The sequence below is a fragment of the Helicoverpa armigera genome, chromosome 24 (assembly GCF_030705265.1).
Source record: "Helicoverpa armigera isolate CAAS_96S chromosome 24, ASM3070526v1, whole genome shotgun sequence".
NCBI classification, from domain to species: Eukaryota; Metazoa; Arthropoda; class Insecta; order Lepidoptera; family Noctuidae; genus Helicoverpa; species Helicoverpa armigera.
The window spans coordinates 2,230,342-2,251,815 of NC_087143.1; the positions used below are offsets into that span (position 1 = coordinate 2,230,342).

The 21,474-nt window shown below is 36.5% G+C and overlaps 2 protein-coding genes across 5 annotated transcripts in view; both read right to left on the minus strand.

Annotated features, from left to right (window-relative positions):
- Positions 1 to 6,157: 6,157 nt before the first annotated feature.
- Positions 6,158 to 16,596, minus strand: LOC110378048 (uncharacterized). 3 transcript variants are annotated; one of them, XM_064041194.1, is made up of 13 exons: positions 16,424 to 16,596; positions 15,989 to 16,047; positions 15,008 to 15,166; positions 12,891 to 13,010; positions 12,333 to 12,470; positions 11,071 to 11,133; positions 10,385 to 10,581; positions 9,737 to 9,939; positions 9,036 to 9,267; positions 8,176 to 8,325; positions 7,907 to 7,984; positions 7,494 to 7,617; positions 6,158 to 7,106 (listed from the first exon to the last, which is right to left on the minus strand). In XM_064041194.1, exons 1-13 carry the CDS (start codon positions 16,565 to 16,567, stop codon positions 6,938 to 6,940), a joined length of 1,836 nt encoding a protein of 611 aa, XP_063897264.1. In that variant the 5' UTR covers positions 16,568 to 16,596; the 3' UTR covers positions 6,158 to 6,937. The 3 variants fall into 3 exon arrangements, with proteins under 3 accessions (XP_063897264.1, XP_063897266.1, XP_063897265.1); XM_064041196.1 differs by lacking the exon at positions 16,424 to 16,596 and adding an exon at positions 16,185 to 16,410; XM_064041195.1 differs by lacking the exon at positions 11,071 to 11,133.
- A 3,957-nt stretch (positions 16,597 to 20,553) lies between these two features.
- Positions 20,554 to 21,474, minus strand: part of LOC110378042 (putative ferric-chelate reductase 1 homolog) — a 30,936-nt gene continuing 30,015 nt past the window's right edge. For both annotated transcript variants that reach the window (XM_064041215.1, XM_064041216.1), the window contains exon 13: positions 20,554 to 21,184. In XM_064041215.1, coding sequence (XP_063897285.1) covers positions 21,056 to 21,184 — 129 coding nt within the window. In that variant the 3' untranslated portion in view covers positions 20,554 to 21,055. The remainder of the gene's footprint in view (positions 21,185 to 21,474) is intronic.

Below are 21,474 nucleotides of genomic sequence, written 5' to 3' on the forward strand. Positions count from 1 at the left end.
CCTTTTTACCGTGATACGTAGAAGGCACGAGTCGCTCTCGGATTTACAACATTATAATGAATTACTAACTTAATCGCGATTGTGACATAATCACAAAAATACAATAGGATCATAACTCTAAAGAAAGGGGATTAGCAAAAAACAAATGAAACTTAAGAACTTTTTTAACTTTAGCTTTCTAACATCGAAGATACCTAGATATACAAAGCGGTTTTTTTGTGACGTCATTATTTTTTAAGAATTTTACAACCTTGTGACATCAGAAGCCACTCTTGAACTTACATACAATATTATTTAATGATTTGTTATAAAAAACATAGGTAGGTACAACAGACTTACATAAATAAGCAGATATTTATAAAAATAGGTAGGTACCTACGACATTAAAGTTGTAGATATCAAATCAATTAAGTTGCGCCTACTAAAAACTAAGATTAGACAACTTTTGACATTTAAACTAGGTAGAAACTAGATAGGACCGTTACTACCTAACTTTCGAATTAGCAGGCAGGGAGGGGACGTCTGATTACCTACCTATGCCCCACCAAAACAGCTAAGTAACAAACGTTCGTTCGAATCATATTTTTCAAGCTGTAGGTAGGTCATATTTTGGTCACAATTTTTGGCGAAGGTAGGAACTTGGAATGGAGTCGCTTGGTTTAATTTTACATGTTTCTTTTCGTAAAAGCTAAGTAGGTATCTTCCATTCGTTTTTTCTCAGCCAGGAGCTAGAAAGTTGTGTAGAAACTCTGACAATTAGGTACTGTTCTTATAATAAAGATCCACCAAGCTAGGCAGATGATGTTTCGTTTCTTAAATAATGCCCATCAAAACTTAAACAGAGAATTGGGTGTATCACAATCTATAGATATTTCTCATTCCACTCAATTATACCCAACTCACGCTCACCATCCTTACATCAGATCTTAACATTACAAGGTCCTAGTTAACATCAAAGAGACACATAATAGGTTGCAAACAAAGACTCAGTCGGTAAGTGGGACCATTGCTGCGTAACTAATCTCTTGGTTCCTTCCTTCCGTCGCGAGGGCACTGCGAACTGGATAAATCGCTCAATTCCTGTACTCTGGGCTTGTGATGGGTAGGTATTATGTAACTAGTTTTGTGGTAGATAATTAAGGGTTGTTTTGTTTTTTGTCGCGTAAGGCCTATGCCTATTATATTAGATGTACGATCGCGTAGCGGAAAATCGGCTAGAGGGATGCGCTCAAAGTACTACCTACCAGATAGGGAATTCTACTTTTAAAGATTGTCAAAAAAAATGCAAAAAAAGCCCAATTTACCTACTATCAGCTAGCTAGCTATTGCCCGCGGGTCCGCCTGCATCCGGAGGGAACAGCTTCCCGCACCCGGATAAAAAAGATGCTTAGGTACGTCCTGCCTCAGATCCTATTAGGTACCTACGAAATACCTATCAGAATTTAAATTTTATTGTTCTAGAAGAGAAGTTTCGGCATGAAAACAGGACAGACAGACAGTTACTTTCGAATTTATAAATTCGTAAGGTACTTGGGAGAAGCGTTTAACCATTGTAACACATTTATTCATCATCATCATCCTAATTTTTATGTGTGCTTGGCGCAGCATCTTTTCTTCCATAGGTACCTATGTCTGACATCAACTACCTAGTGACCATCTTGTCTCTCAATCAATCCATTCATCCGTTTGGTCGTCCCCTTCCCTTTATACCTATCCACCCATTCATTCACTTTAGTGTGTTGATGTGTAGTTAGCGCCAAATAACTTTGCACTTCTGAAGTTAGCCATTTTTGACGCTTCACGCATGCGCAGAAGTGTTCTGTGCTTTTTTTACTGTGTCCATTTTGGATAAACAAAACTTCGCAGTAGAAGTTTCTTTTGTGGTTTACGGCCAGTTTCTTCATCAAAAGTTAAAGTTAAAGTAATGTCTAAAGTTAAAGTAACGGTCAAATTCGTTTTTTCGAGGCTTAAGTGACAGCAAAATTCATAGAAAAATTGAATTTAACCGTTACTTTTACTTTAGACATTACTTTGACTTTTACTTTGGCTTTAACTTTTGATGAAGAAACTGGCTGTTAGTCTTTTATTTTATTTTTTGTTTGGATTATTATCTTGTATGTCTCTACCAGACCTCGGGACTATAGAGTCCCGGATTTTTGGGAGGCGAACGTGGGGCCGAAGCCAACACGCTGAAGCCCTTTTGAGACAACTTTAATGAAATGGTGACACAAAACCGACGATTATCCCTGTACACACTATAGAAATGTACCCAAGGACAATCCCCGGTTCTGTGCTAAACTATTGCTAACTATGGATGAAAACTACTTAGGCTATTGTGATGGGATGCTAATGGACTAGGAATGGGGAAACTACGGGAACTATGGCACCTGCCGATAACAATGTAATAAATACACGTAAAAATGGCAGGTGGAGACTCGCCAACTCACTTACTGGGCCCCCGGGAATCAGTCACTGAAAAGCAACAAGAGGGCAACAGGTACATGAGCGGCTGAGAAGGGTGAGGATACCTCGGCGGACTTTAAACGCAGATCACGCGCTCCCTGTGGGTCCAGCATCACCGGCCCACTCGCCACTTACCACGAGGCACCTACCCTCCGAGCAGGACTAACCTTGCTCTAGCGACTCCACTCTGACCGGCCGATGAAGGCAAGCCAAGAGGCGGGAGACCTATCCCCCGTCATGCTTCACTCCGGCAAGCCGGAGATGGGGGACAGTATACTCTCCCTGGAGCACTCGGATATGTAGCCCCGCGGGGTCGCTACTCCCCGTCATCCTCCTCAGATGCCCTGCGGGGCTTTGGATTATTATTATTATTTTTTCGCTTTTCTTTACTTATGTCGTGTGTGTTTTATGAGTGATATCTTTATTTTTCTTTCCTAATATGATCGATACGAACAAAGTGTATAAGGAGTCAAATTGACGCGAAATAAAAGGACTTCTATATAAATTCAGATGAAATAAAACCGTAGATATGATTAAAAAACCTGTATGTTTATTTCATTATGAACAATGACATTATAGAGTACATTCGTACTTAAACTTATAAAATTATCGATAACCAATAAAATTCGCTACATTTACAACAACACAATTATTATATATTTTAGATTATTAACAAATATTACTACAGAATAATACAAAATATGTATAATACACTTTTATACATACTTAGCTACCTACAAGAAAAATCTTTAAAAACTTAATAAATAAACTGTAACTCTATTGAAGAAAAAACTGAACCAAACAATTTCAGTACATAATACATTATTTTACTACATTTTATAAGCCAATAGTAATTATAAAAACCATAGTATTAAACTATTATGTTAATCAAATAACATTTATATAAGGAAGTATAAAATTGAAAATAACATGAAAAGTTTTATAAACATTTATGTCTTCAAGTCGGGTAAGAAAATGCGACGAAAAACTGTACTTACATCAACGAATATGATAGGTATAGTATATAGGTTTTATACACATGTACTAATTTAAATATTTTTAAAGATGGCTACATATACAATGCAACTACAAACTAGAAGTACAGTCAACCACAAAAATCCATGAAAACAATCAAAATTACGAAATAACACTATACATATTCAATAACTAACTGTCACTGGTCACATCATCCTCTGCCTACCCTTTTTTCAAGTTGTCGCAAGCCTTTAGTATCAAAGTACCACAGGGAGTGACTGCCTATCCGACCTCCTCAACCCTGGACATCAGAGAATTACGAAACTGCTGAACAAACGCTGAACACGGCTTTTGCAGTTTTTATTTTTCAGGGATATTATCGCTTTGATTGTGTTAATGAACTTTTATCGCTGACTGTACATACATAATGTATATTTACATACACAGCAAGTTACGGCACAGATTATACATAGTAATGGTACATTATTCATGTTAGCGTCTGACCTAAAGCACTCGGGAAACTTCGGAATTTATTTATTTATTTATTATTATTAGGATCACCCACAGCATATACATACACATACACAATACATACATAGAAGCTTAAGTATTATTCTAATATATATGCCAATTAAGGTTAAACACAACATTTACATTAAATACGCCAGATTACACACTACAGGTACTTACATAAAAACAAAAGAAAAGGGAAAAAAATTAACGACATAAAAACCTAAAAATAATAGTAAGATTTAAAAATTAAAAACAATATCAAAAATAAAAACATAAACAATTTTGAAAACATAAAAAAAAATACAAAACTAGTAATATATTATTATGTAGCAAAGTTACGCTGTGTTAGACTGTAGGAAGGTCAAGATTCTTGATTTTTTGGTTTTTGAGTCATTAAATACATCAGCTCCGGGTACAGACTTATAGAATGAGTTCAGCTTGTCGCACATTTTAGTGATGGGTGAGTTGAGGCCTATGTTTGTAGATGCAGTAGGGCGCTGTAACAGTTGGGTTGTGGGAAAACGGGGGATTTTGCGCGGTACTTTACAATTATTCGGAAACTTTCGCGTAAGGGAGCGTTTAAACGTAAGAGCTAACGTTCTATCCATCAAATCATTTAAGAAGTAACAAAGAAAGTTAAAAACTGGGTATCAAAATCAAGTGCAGCTAAAAATATGTCAGTACAATAACAGTAGTTACAATAGTACACTTTTTGTCAAATAGCTAACCAGGACGCCCCCCTAGAAGATACATTCTGAAAATAATTTAATTAGAAATTCTCTCTCTTTGTCTTGCAGATATATTTTGGCAAGTGTATGACAAGGACAGATAAAGTTAGCTTTAAGTTCTTAGGTCAGCACTACATGATAAATTGAAATTCATCTAAATACAAATAAAACTAGGCACAACATTTCCAGTCTAATATTGTCTTATATTAATAATATTATTTGTAAATATCTACATACATTTGATATATAGGTTTCATATAAATTCAAGATTATACATAATTGTCTATCAACAACAATGTTTAAAAAAAGAAACAAGTTAAGCCATGTATTCACTGGGAAACAATGTTTCAGACACACAGTTTCTGAAACATCATGTAGATGTTTACAGCAACAATGTTTCGGGAACTCTGCCGTCCAAATCGTCCACAGAAACAAAATTATATGTTTCTGAAACAAAATTATTGGTTTCAGAAACACGTAGATATTGTTTCTGAAACAGTGTTTATAAACAATTGTTTCTCAGCGAATACATGGCTTTATGCATTTACTATTTCGGATATACTCATTCAAACTGTAATATTATTTCGCTATTCGTTATTATAAACATATATGTAGGTCTAAAGAGTAATTCATTTAATTATTGTATTTTCAAAATAACTGCAGTCGTGTAAATTGCTATTATATTATCTATTTTTTTAAATACGGTTCAGAAAAGCTTATTTCGGAAGATTTTAGCTATAGCGACTTTAGATATATTAAACATAGGTGTTAGAAAACCTTTAAGGCAAAATTCACCGACAACATAAACGACATATTTTTTTTTAAGAATGTTTACTTTGAATATACTTCGTGAAACTTCATAACAAATATCATCCTCCGAGCCTTTTCCCAACTATGTATGTTTGGGTCGGCTTCTAATCTAACCGGATTCAGCTGAGTACCAGAGCTTTACAAGGAGCGACTGCCTATCTGACCTCCTCAACCCAGTTACCCGGGCAACCCGATACCCCTTGGTTAGACTGGTGTCAGACTTACTGGCTTCTGACTACCCGTAACGACTGCCAAGGAACTCAACTTTATAACAAATAGTTGTTTAAAAAACATACAACATCCGAATTGAGAACCTGTTTTATGGGAAGTCGGAAAAAATACGTATATCTTGTCAGTGAACTTGGGCCTAAATAAAATTAACAATATTGTTATAAAAAATGCTATATTATAAAACAGTTAATTCTAAAGCTTTTGGCTATAAATTGACGCCTTATTATGATGGAAGATGTACGTATTAATTGACAAGGCAGCGTAGAAACGCGAAATGAGTGAAAATTTATTACAAAAAGGTATTGCTTTTATTTATATCAACACTAATTGTTTCAAGCAATTTTACCCCCATCTTGGGAGAACCATTTTATGCATTCTGATAAATAGTAGGATGCTCTTTTTTTTGTCGGGTTTTCAAGCCAAAATTATTGATTAAATCAATAATTTTGGCTTGAAAACCCGACAAAAAAAAGTCACATTTATAATTTTAAGCAAAGATTCTTAAAGTTGTATGCAGGAATTTATTATAGGCCGATTTTGGAAAATTCGATAATTTATTGTATTTTGTTGCAAAAATAATTGAGTCTCTATAAGACCAGTCTATGTATTTTTTTTTACATTTATTATCAAATTAGATTATTTAAATGGTTATAACAATTTCGAATACAATATAATACTGGCGAGAATTTGGCAACAAAAAGTCTGTTACTATCTATTTTCCCATAGACACAGTTTTGAAAACAAATAAAAATTATAATTTACAGATTATGCTGTAACATCAGTACCACAGTCACTTATGATCTACTTATGATCTTATGATACTGCGTCAATGGGCCGACTGCGAATTATACTAACTTCGAATTGGACCAAATGTGACTTTTTAAACATTGAATCGAATGAATAGTCATATTAAAAGTGGACAAAATTGAATCGTATTTAAATAATTATATGCTTTTCGCACGTTGTCGCGTTCAAATAGCGGCGGAAAATTTGTTAAAATGCTGGCAATATTTTTCTATTATAGGCAAGGAAACAACATTGCGTGGCACCTAGGCTTTACGGCACAATTAGTTCAATTCACTAGTAAAGATCAAATGCGAATTGAACTAACTGCAAATTAGGCTGTTTGCGAATTCGACTAAACTGCGAATCGGATTAAAGTACATTGGACTTTTTTTTATTATTTTTCTTTAATCATTTCATACATTTATAAGTTCCTATGCAGGTTGTAACTGCGTATACTGTGATAGATTCCGAAGTCCCTGTCTGGTGGCTACTCGCGTGTTGTTAGCGTTAACGCTTCGGTTGATATGTGCGTTGTGAAGCTCTGACACTTGTGTGGAGCAGGCCGCCGCCGGGTCGCCTGAACCTGTTAAGCTGCCTAGCCTGGAGAAAAATGGAAAGTCAGTAACATTGAACAATATCAAAAATAATTAAATTAATACTAAAGAAGGATATTTGTAGTGCGGGCCAGCTTCCATTCCAAATTGACGCTCAGTTCCTTTGTGATTGATAATAATATCAACTGCATTGACTACTTAGAGCAAGAGAATCAATACAGTTTCATGTTAGCTTGAGTTTTTAAACTCATTTAAAGTTGCAAAATATTTTTTAAAGAATCTGACATAAAAGATCTTAATTTTAACAACCTAATTGGTATTTCCACATAGTTTTTACTGAAAATATATATTATACTTAAGTTATTTGATCAAAGCAAATGTTGATTTTAATATAGTCGTTTTATTTTCTAACTTTATTAAAGATAATACATACCAGAACTCATTCCCTGGATGTGCATTCCCGTCCCAAGGATACGTCATGACGAGTAGCTTCCCTTCATCATCACCTTGCAGCCGAGATGATGGCTCACGACGTTTTATTTGTACGTTAATACCACCTGTGGATTAATATTATAGTTATTATGTATATGAAAAAAAAAAACAATTTTACAAAAAAATACAAACGACTTAAAAAAGATTATCTTATCCTAAGTCTTAAAAATACTGGAAACCGCATCAAAATTAGTTCCGCTGAACTGTTCTTTAACTTTAAGCAATATTTTGGGGAAAAAAACTGGCAAATATAATGACTAATCTAAATTATATCGAAGATTCAAGTTCACTAACTTTCTTCCCTTTATTTCACCAGTATACAGTTACAATATAATAGCAAACTATTTTACATACCTCTCGGATGTTTTTTGCTCTCGAAGAATACTTTATACACTGCATCAGGCCCGGAACCCGATGTGTTTGTGAACATTGCTGAAAACAGTTAAAACGTTAAAGAAAATCTTAGGCAGTTTAATTAACTTTCTCAAAACTTTTTCTTATTCCCAAATAGTTTTTTCCTATGTCCTTCACTTTTCATGCTACCATTGCTAGCCACCCAGATTCCACTTACGTTCCTATTGGCACTTACATTCCTATTGCTCTATGTAGAACACGCAACTTACCTAGCACGGGATCGCTGGGTGTAATATAAGCGAAGTTGACATCAGACACGTGTTGTAATAGCTCGCGACGTAACAACTGCTTCACCCGGGAACATACTGATAGAACGAATACGTCTACTTGGTGTTTGGATATCTTCCATACGCCTAGACCTGGGAAAGATGAAAAATCTATATGTTAGGTTTTCATTCAAAGGTTTTCTGTAAAAAAAAATACTTATAACAATCAAACTGAAAATAGTCCCGTAGTTTGCGTATATACCCTAGGTTTTTGTTCTGGAAAATGCTACTGAAACAGACATATTTCCTGATTGCATAGACTTAGAAGTCTGATTTTTGGACAGCTTCGGGGCACCATAGGCCTCAATATTTAGCATAAGTATCAACTTTATGCCTCTTAACGTTTCTGAAAAAAAAGGGTCTTGAAAGACAGGCGACCTACAAGGTCTTCCCTAAACGGATCCATTTTACTTTTAGAGGTCTTTAAAGACTTACCACAGCCAATAACATTGACGAAGGCCATCTTATTGACTTCCTTGGCTCTGTCTTCGGCTTCTATGAGCACGGTGTCAGTGAGCACAGCGAGTCGCTTGTAGTACACCTCGTTGTCGAACACACAGCCGGCGCGAGGCAGACATACTTACCCCTTAGTGTTTTTCCAAATGGGATACAAACCACCATAGCTTCTGATTGCATAGACTTAGAAGTCTGATTTTTTCACAGCTTCAAGGCTCTATAGACCTTAGTATTTAGCATGAATTTCACCTTCATAACTCTTACCGTTTCTGAGAAAAATGGCCTTGAAAGACAGACGACCTACAAAGTCCCCCCTAGGGAGCAATTTTACTTAAAATTGGACTTACCATAGCCAATAACATTGACGAAGGCCATCTTATTGACTTCCTGGGCCCTCTCATCGGCTTCTACGAGCACAGTGTCAGTGAGCACAGCGAGGCGCTTGTAGTACACCTCGTTGTCGAACACACAGCCGGCTCGAGGCAGACGCACGTACCGCTCGGTGTACTTGCGTTGTGCGTCGCGATGGACGGCCGAATCTACGTAGGATGTTAGCTCGTCGTATGTGTAGCTGTGTACCTGTGGAGTTAGAAAATAAGCTGTGTAGAAATATGTATAAAGTACCTAAAGTCGGAAAGGCAAGATTTGCATATAGAAAGGTGGTATTCTGAGCATAAAATACCGATCCTTTTTGGGTGGACAAACTTGATTTTAAATTAAGAAGAGATTAAATATTTGTGACCCAGCTGTCACTTGAACATCTTTGATAGTTGTTAGTGGTAGAAGTCAGAAAGTCTGACAACCAAATACCTCTTATTGGGTTACCCAAGTAAGGGTTGATAAACTCAGACAGGCAGTCGCTCCAAGTGACAAACTGGTACTCAGCAGCATCCGCTTAGACTGGAAGCCGACTCCAACACGGTTGGGAAAAGACGCACTAGGCAGATGATGAGTTTCAAAGCCCTTACAGAAAGCCCAAACATACAAAAATACTTTCCCTCTTTATTATATTTACTAGCTAAATTCTCCTAAGTAAATCACTTATTACCTGATAAAACTCCGACCACATCTGCCTCCACATATGCTTAGCAGAAGTATTATTCCTGACATACGTGTTCTTCAGTACGTTAAGACAGGTGGTAGGAGTCACCTCCTCACCATACCCATGTTCTGGAACGTTCTGCTCCTCAGTGATGAGGATGTCCTCGTAATCCATGCGGAAATCACGCTGGAAACGAGGACCTATGCAGCCTGGGAAAGGATAGGTGGATATGTAAATGTCTTTTATTTTTTAAATTATCTAATAAGGGTATTGCTATGATATAAGTAGGGAATAGTTGGGGAAAAACCGACAGTCAACCATCCAAAACGTGATTTTTGCAGTAGCTCCTAAATCTTAAACTATACTTAACAACTACCCATCATTTTATTTTCTTGAAGACCTTTACTGCAGGATATTTGGGTCTCTAAAACCACCTTTTTTTTTATTTAGCTGCAAAGTTGTTTAAGATAAAAACGAAGACTACAGCTCATACGACGACGGTCATCCATCCTAAACTTGACCTCGACTGCAGCTGCTTAACCTCAGCCTTTGTACCTACTAACCACCATCCCATGATTATAGTCTTGGAAGATCCCCATCTACAGAAGAAATCTAGAATGTCAAAATTCGGTCACCCATCTAAGCTTAACTTACCAATAATAACGGCGTCCGGCTCAGCGGTTTCCTCGCAGACGACGCCCGAGTTCTTCCTCTCCCCGTCGTTGATACACTCAGTATACCCACTGACAAAGACCATAGCTGATAGTTTCATCTCGTCATAGCTGAGGCAGTTCTCCAAAATGAGGGGGGGACGCTGGTTCACTGTGCCTACGCTCTCCCAACCTTCGGAACTGGAAGTGGAAAATATTTAAATTAATTAATTTTGAAAATATAGTGGAATATAGCTTTTGAGAATTGAGTGGTGTTATATTAAAAATATGGTCTGTTTATCGACTTTCATATTAGGGAAGTGTATCATGTATCGATATTTTTGATATCGATAAATTTTCGGTAGACTCTCACTTATCTCTCTCATTTTCATGCTAAAATTATTGATTTAAAGATTTTCTTTTTCTATAAATACTTTTTGAATGTTGGAAAATGAGAATATTTAAAGATTTTTTTTTATACTAAAGCTTATTTAAAGAACATTCTGGGCAGCACGGCGTTTCCATTTCAATGTTAGACACCTTCTTCAAACTTATTCAATGTATTGCATGTGAAATGAGAAATTTAAGGCTTAGTTTCTCTATTCGATATTTGAAAATGGCACACATATAAATACTTAATTATACAAAACTTAATTATAAGTTAGTTAGAACCCCCAGCCATTGACTTACCCTCTGAACCGTTTGGCTCGAACCTGCTTCTTTTCCTGCGGCGAGAGACCGCTCAACAAAGATCTGTACACAAGTATAACTACATGCTACTTATGTACTTAGCACACTACCAACTCCCAACACACATACGTATACATGCAAGTTAATATGAGTATAGTCGACGCAAAGGCTCGTGAACAGTTCTTATTTAAACTTATTTTATCTTCTTCTTATTAAGTGATCTTAAGCGAGGTTTAATCACCTAACAAGCTCTTGTCAGAGTTTTCTTAAATCTGCCGTCACTTTTTTATCGATAAATATACTTATCGTATTACAGCAACGCGCATCTCTATAACTTTGTGACGTCACAAACATGCAACAGTAACTATGAGTTCTATGAAAGTGTATGCAATGTCTAATCTGTACAAGAGTCGTTTGCGTCGAAGATAAGACCGGGATAAATAATAGAAGGCAGTGAAGACCATTTTCAAACTAATGTAAACCTTAACTACATTGAAATAACATCTATAATCAAGAACATGGCTGAGACTAGAAGAGCTTCGGAAGGACTATGTATATGAGAAAGTCATGTCAACTGATTTAAGACTCTATTTCAATGGATACAAAGTTGAAAACCGTTTGGCATATAAAATTGTCTTCACTGCGGTTAACTTAACGTACGCCAGGCAGTTACAAACAGACAATGATTAAGTTAGTGTGACTTTCAAGAACATAAACTATACCTAATTCTACTGATATGATATACCTACTTTTAATTAAGAAAACAAAATAGTACTACGTACCTACCTACCATTTTGACCAAATATTTAATACTCAAGAATCAGGTACATCACAGATATTTGCCTAAAATAAAATTAAAACAAAATAATAGAACTTGTAGAATACTAGAGCATAACTAAACTTAACGAAGCAATTTACTACCGGAACATTTAATAAAATGTTACGATATGTTATCACGCCATCCTCTTCCGTTTATATCGTTTATAGCTCAATCATTTTGTAAATAGCTTTTTATTACTACTATTATATGTTTGAATTCGCACTAGAACAACCAGTTTATTTGATTGAACAAGCATATTTGGTCAAAATAGTAAGAAATATAAGGCAAAAAATAACGTATGTAGGACTCGTAAACATTCAAATCTAACGCATTAATACTGGCACAAAATATTTAAGACCGACATGAATACTTTTTATCCCACAAAAAAGAAAGGAAAAGCTAACAAAAGAAATTCAAGCTATATTAAAAAAAGTAATCTTACCCTTTTTCTCCAGTAATCAGTAGATACTTGTCAGCTTGACCCATGAATGTGATGGCGCGTTTCTTCAAAATCCTGTCTATTAGTTGTGGCACGCTCATATCTTTGTAAAGTTCCTTCTCTATACTGCTGCCGAACTCTCTGGAACATTTAGGAAAGAGTCAATTTTTGAAAATCAAATGTTTCAAAATTTTCTTCTGCACATATAGGTCAACATGTTTGATACATGATTCGGTAATGAATAAGGAATTTCCTTTCGCTTAATATCAACCTATAGCTATTATAATTTTAACTTTAGTGTAGAATCTACTTAAAATATGGTATTAAAGCCCAAACCCAAAATATTCTTACTAATATTATAAAGGCAGAAGTGTCGAACTTCACACCAACACTTCTTAACCAATTTATATGGAAATGGTACACATAATTCTAGACCCTTGGAAAGGAAATAGTCTACTGTCTGGATGCGGGAAGTATTTCCCTCAGGTCAAACCGTCAAATGTTCAATCGTGGTCAAGCCAGCTAAGGTTTATGGTAAAGGAAGTTCCATTAAAACTTTACCTCTTGTATATAAGAAAATGAGTCATGAGTAGTAATACTCTCTCATGTATGAGTGGGTATGTTGACGCTATATTCTTCTTCAGTTTCTCTATAGGCCGACGTACTTTGAGCTTCTCTAATCTGCAATATTGAACAGAGTGATATGAACTACAGAACGCAAAAAATAATTATTTGGAGCAAAGTTAGAACACTATAAGCAAAACAATTAAATATGAACCATTGAACTACATAATCATTTTAAAATCAGTACATCAAATCAGATAAACAGTTACATTATTTTGTTCTTAAAAATCTACTATTGAATTTTTTCACTTGCATTTGATTTGATAACAAAATAGGTACATAAGATAAATTAGATGTCAAGCAGTATAACAAGAATATTTATTATAAAAAAGAATTATTATTAAAAAAACAAAATACCCGACTGCACACTAAAAAAAGAGTAAAACAAGCCCCACAATAATATTGATCAATCAAATGCTAAAAACTAATTATGTAATACCGTTTAAACAATACCTATATTAAAATACACTACAATATGTGTTCGTAATCGATAGTTAAATAAACAGAAACTTATTTTGAATACAAATTTACTGAATATAATTTATAAATATTGATGGAAAGCATCGCAGGCGGGGACCAACAGAGGCTTATTTATAGTCATTTCGGTTGTGCACCATTTAGCAGAATTTTCGTTGGTGGCGGTCAAGGTGGTCCCCGCCTGCGATGCTTTCCATCAATATTTATAAATTATATTCAGTAAATTTGTATTCAAAATAAGTTTCTGTTTATTTAACTATCGATTACGAACACATATTGTAGTGTATTTTAATATAGGTATTGTTTAAGAGGACGAATTGGAATTTTTGGCGCCAAGGATGTCAATTTTTCTCAGTAAATACAAAACGGATCAAAATACAACTTGGTTACCTGAAAGTTCATGATATAAGCCTTATTTTGTTAGTTGTAGAAACATGATTAGGTAACTTTTATAACAGAGAAAAATATATCAAACATACCTCTTTTTAAAAAGAAATTCACATATTATGGGCAAACGGGACCGATTTAAGCCTCTTAACTTTTTTAGTAGTTGAGTATATACATACTCTTTAAAATTGTAGTAGGAATTTTTATTAAATTATCATTTCTAAATATTAAAATTACAAAACCATTTTGTCGCTTACGACTTTTAGTTATAAGCTAGCGCGCGAATTGTTATCCTCGCCCCGCTCAGACGCTCCGACCCCTTTTGGCGCCTTAGATGCGCGTGCCGGTTATGGAATTATTGTTGACCAATTCCTCGCCTTAAACGGTATTACATAATTAGTTTTTAGCATTTGATTGATCAATATTATTGTGGGGCTTGTTTTACTCTTTTTTTAGTGTGCAGTCGGGTATTTTGTTTTTTTAATAATAATTCTTTTATTTATAACTTTTTAGCTGTTTTTAGTTGTTATTTATACTTTATAAGTTTCGCGTCAGACGACGAAGTATCGAAAAAATCGCTATTTAGAGACGACCGTCAACGACGTGTGCCCTTATGCGTGTGCCCGCATTCGGGCTGTATACTCGAGCATATCCCCCTCCGCACCGCGCCGCGCGCCGCATGCCAGGCCACGCCCTATCTTTTTGCTTGCTAACGCATGAGTTGCTTTGCGTTGACGCAGAATTAACATGTTCCCGTGGGAATTTTGAGAAAAAACGTATCCTATATTAATTACTCCCGTGATTGAAATGAATCTAATGATACCGCATACATATTTTTTTAAAGGGAAATTTAGAAAAAATATCCCGTGGGACTTTTAGGATAAAATGTATCCTATGACACTCCCGTAATCAAGACAAATCTAACGATACCTCATACATCAAAATCCATCAAGCCGTTTAGGCTACAGGAGGTCACAAAGGAACAGACATACATACATACTTACATACACTCGAAAAACATTACCCTCCTTCTTTGGCAGTCGGGTAAAAAGCTCTCAATTTGGCTATTGATTTTAATTTTGAAAATTAAAAAATAATATTCATATGCAATTTGATACTGTTTGCTAGAGCATATAGAACAGAAGAAACATTCCTATGTGGCACAGTGCACATGTCCCCTTGATAATTACCTGACAGTCTCAATAGGAAAGGATATAGGGAACGCCTTGCTCTTAGCAATGACTTCATCCACATCGTCCCCCTGCTCATCTGGTGTGACTTCAGAACACTGACGCAGCAGCTCATTGGTCTCCTTACTCATGCTTGGGAAACACCACTCGGGTTTGCACCTGAATAAATAAAGTGGTGTTAACATAATCACTACATGGTCTAAATCGCAAATAATATGGTATAAATTGTGTTGCACAGTGACATAGTGCAAACCTAGTGAAGTGTTTCTATCATAGATTTAAGTTTTTATTTACTAACTGATTTTGTATGTAACATATATATGCTAGTTTTTAAAGTATTTATCTATGGGCAATTGATGCCTGAAAATAAAGTTTTAAATAAATAAACAAAACAAAGTCTTTTTCTATCCCAGCATTCCTTTGTACGCTTAAATCTTCAATACTACTTTTGTAACTGTGGATTTTCATAACTGATCCATCTGTTGTTTTTGTGATTTCATATTGAAATTTTACATAAGTTACATGGAGCTAATGTCAAAATTAAATCTCTAATTGCATATTTTAAAGATAGATAGCTTATAGAACCTACCGCATGAGATGCTGTGTTTTGAATACTTATTTGGAAAAATACGTGAGCTTGTAGACTTGCCCTGTGAGTCACGTTTATAAAGCAATGTAAAGTAAATGGTTAGTAAATAAAATGATTCCGTTTTCTTTTCGAATTAGTTTTATTTTTTCCACCTTTTATCAAAATAATAGACAACTAATAAAAGTTATTGTCTCTTATGCTGTAATAGTTTATTTTCAAGATATTGTTAGTTAATAAATTACTTGTACATAACTGGGTCAATTACCCATCTATGCTATTAATACCGATGTAATATATAATTTATACTTATAAGTATAGTATAAGTTTTATAAGATCATTCAAGAATATACTTGAGATATCAGTGATTTTACCTTAAAACTAGGTTAACTCACCAGGCAAAACTTTGAAAGGACTTAGTTAAATCCATTGTCTGTAGTTTCTGCCTTTTTCTCTGAAACAAAATATATTATCATAGTTGCATTCATTAAACAGGTTTGTGCTACTCAAATTGACAAACATGGTCATATTAATTTGGTTTAATAAAGTTTCATTGCAACATAATTCAAGAATACTTTAATATAAACTTACAGGCATTTTGTATTATTTATTTACTAATAGCGAGAACCTTATCGGAAAAAGCTGATATTTAAGAATTATTAATTGGTTAATGATTACAAATGTAAACTTATGAGTAAAGATTAAACTAAACAACAAATAATAACGATTAGCGGTACTTTATCCTCAATGATAGTTCACAATTTAATTATATTCACAACAATACGACACAGACCAGTCGATAGTCAAAGAATGCATAAATCATTACTTACAGCCGCTAGATATAGACGATTTTCGACGACAGGTCTGAACAAGTTTATTCTTGATGCGGCAAAAACACTGTGAAAGTGTTTCAAGTACTGGGATTTCGCATTATTGCGGTGAATCACCGTAGGCAACCGACACAGATAGTCCATCCATGAATTTGTTTTGACAGAAATGAATTGAACAAAGCTACGTTTAGTTAACGGAATAGTTGTTTCGTTGGCTGCTCTGCTGAAATTATTTCAAAGAATGTATTTGCTTATAAACCAATTGTCTATTTTTATTATAATCAAAATATGTTTTTGTTTTTTTTAAAATAAATTGAAACCGTACTTCTTTCTGTTGAATACTATTTTAAAAGTTTCGTCAGATAAAATAACAAAACGTACTTTTCGCAATTTTGCTTTACAAAGCTTGATCCGATTTTGCGTCTAAATTTTCTATTTAATTCAGTCTTTTCTAAATATCAAGAATCATTTATAATAGCTTATTTTTATAATGGAAATAAAACCTTTTTAATGATTAAACTCAATTATTCAATATGAGGGAGACTTATTTTATATTTGTCGGAGGCGAACATCAAGGATGGCACTATCGTCCGACATCAGTTAGGGTAATGAAGCAAAGAGATAACTCAAAGAAACTCAAACACTCACACTCAAAAGTCAAACGTTTATTCAAATTAGTCAGAACAAAAGACAGCCCCCAAAACGCCCGCCCTTCGCCACTTCCTATGTGTTTTGGCTTGGGGAGAAGAAGTGGCGGAACAAACTCCCCAGCAACACATGTCTGTCTGTTAGGTTAGAAGAACCTTTACACTTTAATTTCAAAAGACACTTTACACACTTTACAATATGGATCTACAACAGTACTACAACACTAGGCAATAACACTAGGTACACTACACGTAACGAAAGGCAGTATCGAGATGTGCGCAGCACGACGCCTCGACCAAGACTGAGCTCCGCGGACGCCACGCCGACCACCACTACTCTGCCAAGCGCGCCAAAATGTTGTTTCACCGGAAACGCCACCAGAGGGCGCTTGCGTGACGTTTAGTGTCCGTACTATTGACAGTCTCCGACACGGCCATCCTGCATAGACCCACGTCCTCGTGGGTTAATCTGCAACAACACAAACACAGCACAGTATGCACAGTACAACCTCGGCCACTCCTGACCACTATGTAGCACACAGGCTACCAACTGCCACACAGGATCCTAACTGCCACACAGGCTCCTAACTGCCACACAGGCTCCTAACTGCCACACAGGCTCCTAACTGCCACACAGGCTCCTAGCTGCCACACAGGCTCCTAGCTGCCACACAGGCTCCTAGCTGCCACACAGGCTCCTAGCTGCCACACAGGCTCCTAGCTGCCACACAGGCTCCTAGCTGCCACACAGGCTCCTAGCTGCCACACAGGCTCCTAGCTGCCACACAGGCTAGTCATTGTCAAGTTTGTCTGATCAATCTAAACATTTTCAATGCAATAGAATGCTTTCACCTTGTGCGATGACATGCGATGTCCTGGCCTGCCGCAACTCATACGGCCTCCACGACGAATCCGGGGAGGATGACGCCAAACAGCAACTGCAGCGCACCTCGCGCGCCGCTTGACTAGTGGACCTCGTCCTGTTCTCCAGGCTCGGTTCACCTTAGATGTTATCGGGTTTCCACTCAACACCTCAACGCGCATGACGATGCGCACATCGCTATGGCGCGCAGTACAGCAAGGCTTTCGCGGACGTGAAGCCACGTAGATGCACGAGCACCAACACTCCGACCTTACGATGACACGTCAGGCTCCTGGCAGCTGGGATGCTCCGCAGTAATTTTGTCGCCAGATTGCACAATAATCACCGTCATTGTTGAAACCATAACCGTGGTTACTATAACCTCCATATCAAAATTCTGATGTTCCCTTATTTTCTTCTCCCAGTAGGTTGGTATTCAGCCTGTGCCTATCGTGCACTCAGAAATCCAGAAAGTTTGTCTTCACGTGGCGAATTCTTCCGAAACTAATCCACCATCGGCCGCCACACATCACTCCGAACTAGGGCTGCCATTTCGAATTTCGCGAAACCCGGACAAATATTAAAAAAACCCGGACGTTTGACGTAAATCGCATTTTTACCCCGGACGAGTTCGAATTTTTTTTTAACAAAACGAGACCTAGTTTTTAATATTACTATTACTACTATTATATACTTAAATTCAATGAGGTGCTTCCTTACATGTAACGTCAGGGCCATATCTAGCTCAAGTAGTAGGTACCTAGTATTAAAAGATTATGACTTAATATTTCGAAGGTCATAAATAAGAAAGCTCATATGGAAACTAGGAGTTAGCTTCTTGTTAGTAATAGGACTTAAAACGGCGCTACCTTTTTGATAGGTTACTTGATGGTGATTAGGCACTAAAGCACCTAAACTTGTATAATAAAAAAAATCCGCAAAGTGAAGAAGCCGCGAGCGAAGCGAGCGCTACATTTTTTGAATATTGGGATATTAAAGTAGCTAAACGTAAAAAGAGACAGTGTCAAGAAAGGAAGCCGCGAGCGAAGCGAGCGCGAAATTTTTGAGTTTTGAGACACTTCGACTTCTGCAGTCTGTGTGTCGATTGTAATTCAACTCGTAAGAAAAATGTCCGGGTTTTCCCCGGACACTTCTTGAAATCCCGCCCGGACGTCCCCCGGACGGCCTAAAAACGAGGACAAATCCGGGGAAACCCGGACGGATGGCAGCCCTACTCCGAACGAGCACATCACTTTTTCACTTTTTCACTTTTTGAACAATGGCATGGCAATCCTTAACACACGTGGGCATTCGGATTGCATCCCACTTCTGATGTCGGAGGCGAACATCAAGGATGGCACTATCGTCCGACATCAGTTAGGGTAATGAAGCAAAGAGATAACTCAAAGAAACTCAAACACTCACACTCAAAAGTCAAACGTTTATTCAAATTAGTCAGAACAAAAGACAGCCCCCAAAACGCCCGCCCTTCGCCACTTCCTATGTGTTTTGGCTTGGGGAGAAGAAGTGGCGGAACAAACTCCCCAGCAACACATGTCTGTCTGTTAGGTTAGAAGAACCTTTACACTTTAATTTCAAAAGACACTTTACACACTTTACAATATGGATCTACAACAGTACTACAACACTAGGCAATAACACTAGGTACACTACACGTAACGAAAGGCAGTATCGAGATGTGCGCAGCACGACGCCTCGACCAAGACTGAGCTCCGCGGACGCCACGCCGACCACCACTACTCTGCCAAGCGCGCCAAAATGTTGTTTCACCGGAAACGCCACCAGAGGGCGCGCTTGCGTGACGTTTAGTGTCCGTACTATTGACAGTCTCCGACATATTTATAAAAAAATACTTAAAAATAAAAGCAAACGCACTTTACAAATGCTGCCGCCAAATCAGCTGTAAAAGTGTCAAATTATCTGTCAAAGTTGTCGTCAGTCAGGTTCTCTAGTCGTCTCGTCAGTTCTGTGCTTTATTATTGGTTCTGTGTTTCTGTTTTGTATTGTGAAAAATTATTTAGTCAGACTCAGAAATGTTGTGAAAAGCAAACATCAATATGAAGTAGGAATAAACACACCGCTTATAATGGACACTTCGTATGATTTCCACCTAAACACCCCGGCCCCAACATCAGCTTTTGTTAGGTTCTTTAGGTCAGTTCATGAAAAGATGTGTGTCTGCTTTGGGAAGATACGATGTGCCTTTCAGAACATGATGAGCAAACTTGTTGAGCGTTTTTATTAATTATTCTTTCTTTGCTTACGCGATGTTTTTAATAGAATGTGTTGACATTCGCCACTGCTGCTTCAATTACATTGTGTTTAGAAACGAATAGACCTAGTTTCATTCATAAAACTAGTGAAAATGTATACATCTGAAGCTTCTGTGGGTCATCTTAGTTAGAGGCAGGGCAGAATAAGTATTATTTCCATTGTCTGCCATATACACTGGAAATCAGCTGCATCCGGTTAAACTGGAAGCTGGGCCCCAATGTAGTTGGGAAAAGGCTAGACAGCTGATGATTTAAGTCTGCTACTTCATTAGATCAAGGATAAAGTTGGGGTGAATGTTAGGTAGATTATAAATAAATACACAAATATTTCACTTACAATTACAGTTTTAATTCTCAAACTATATTTACATTATTTTCATACAACAACATTGATTAAATTAATTAAATATACAAATAGATTTTAAACCTAAGCTTTTGATCTTAATATCATAACACTATAATCAGGATCTCTATTTGATCACATTTATACATATAACGTCTTAGGTGCTTACATTATTTAAAAACGGAATGTTATTTTCTCATTTTTTAAGCCCCCAGTACACATTGACCTGTGATGGGCCACGCTTTGCAATGCACAATTGTAGGCCACGATTGACAATTGTCCGCCAGCATATACCGATACCCCCTGTACACATTGGTGATGGCGTGTAGTGGCCACGCATGGGCCAATGTGTACTGGGGGCTTTAAAATCTCATTTGTTAATTTCACATGATAATGAAAAGGTCAATTTAAAGAACGGTTGTTCCATTTATCGTTATTTTTAAAGCCACATCCAGATTTAAAATTAGAACTTCTTGATTTGTTTTCTTAAGCACCCATGATAGTGTCGTAGGTTTCTGCGATTGGTGCCAACGCTACGAGACAGACCATTGCGATGGCAAATAGTATCACGATTGGCGTGTAGACACCTAGTAGCAGCCGTCTGAAGCTTGAGAACTGAAAATAATGAGAATGTCGTTAAATTGTGTATTGAGAGCCTGATAATATAGTTTTTAACACAAAGTAATTATGTATTTGTTGGCATTTGTTTATGTTTTTGTTTTTAACACAAAGAAATTATGTAAACTCTTTTTATCTTTATAAAATAAGCTCAGTACCTATGTTGTTCAATTTAGTAAAAAAAAACACATTATGTATTAGAAACTTAATAAATTATTTCATCAGAATCAGGTAAAAAAATTAGGATATCATTTCTAAGAGGAGCTTTTAGGTAACATACATTATTT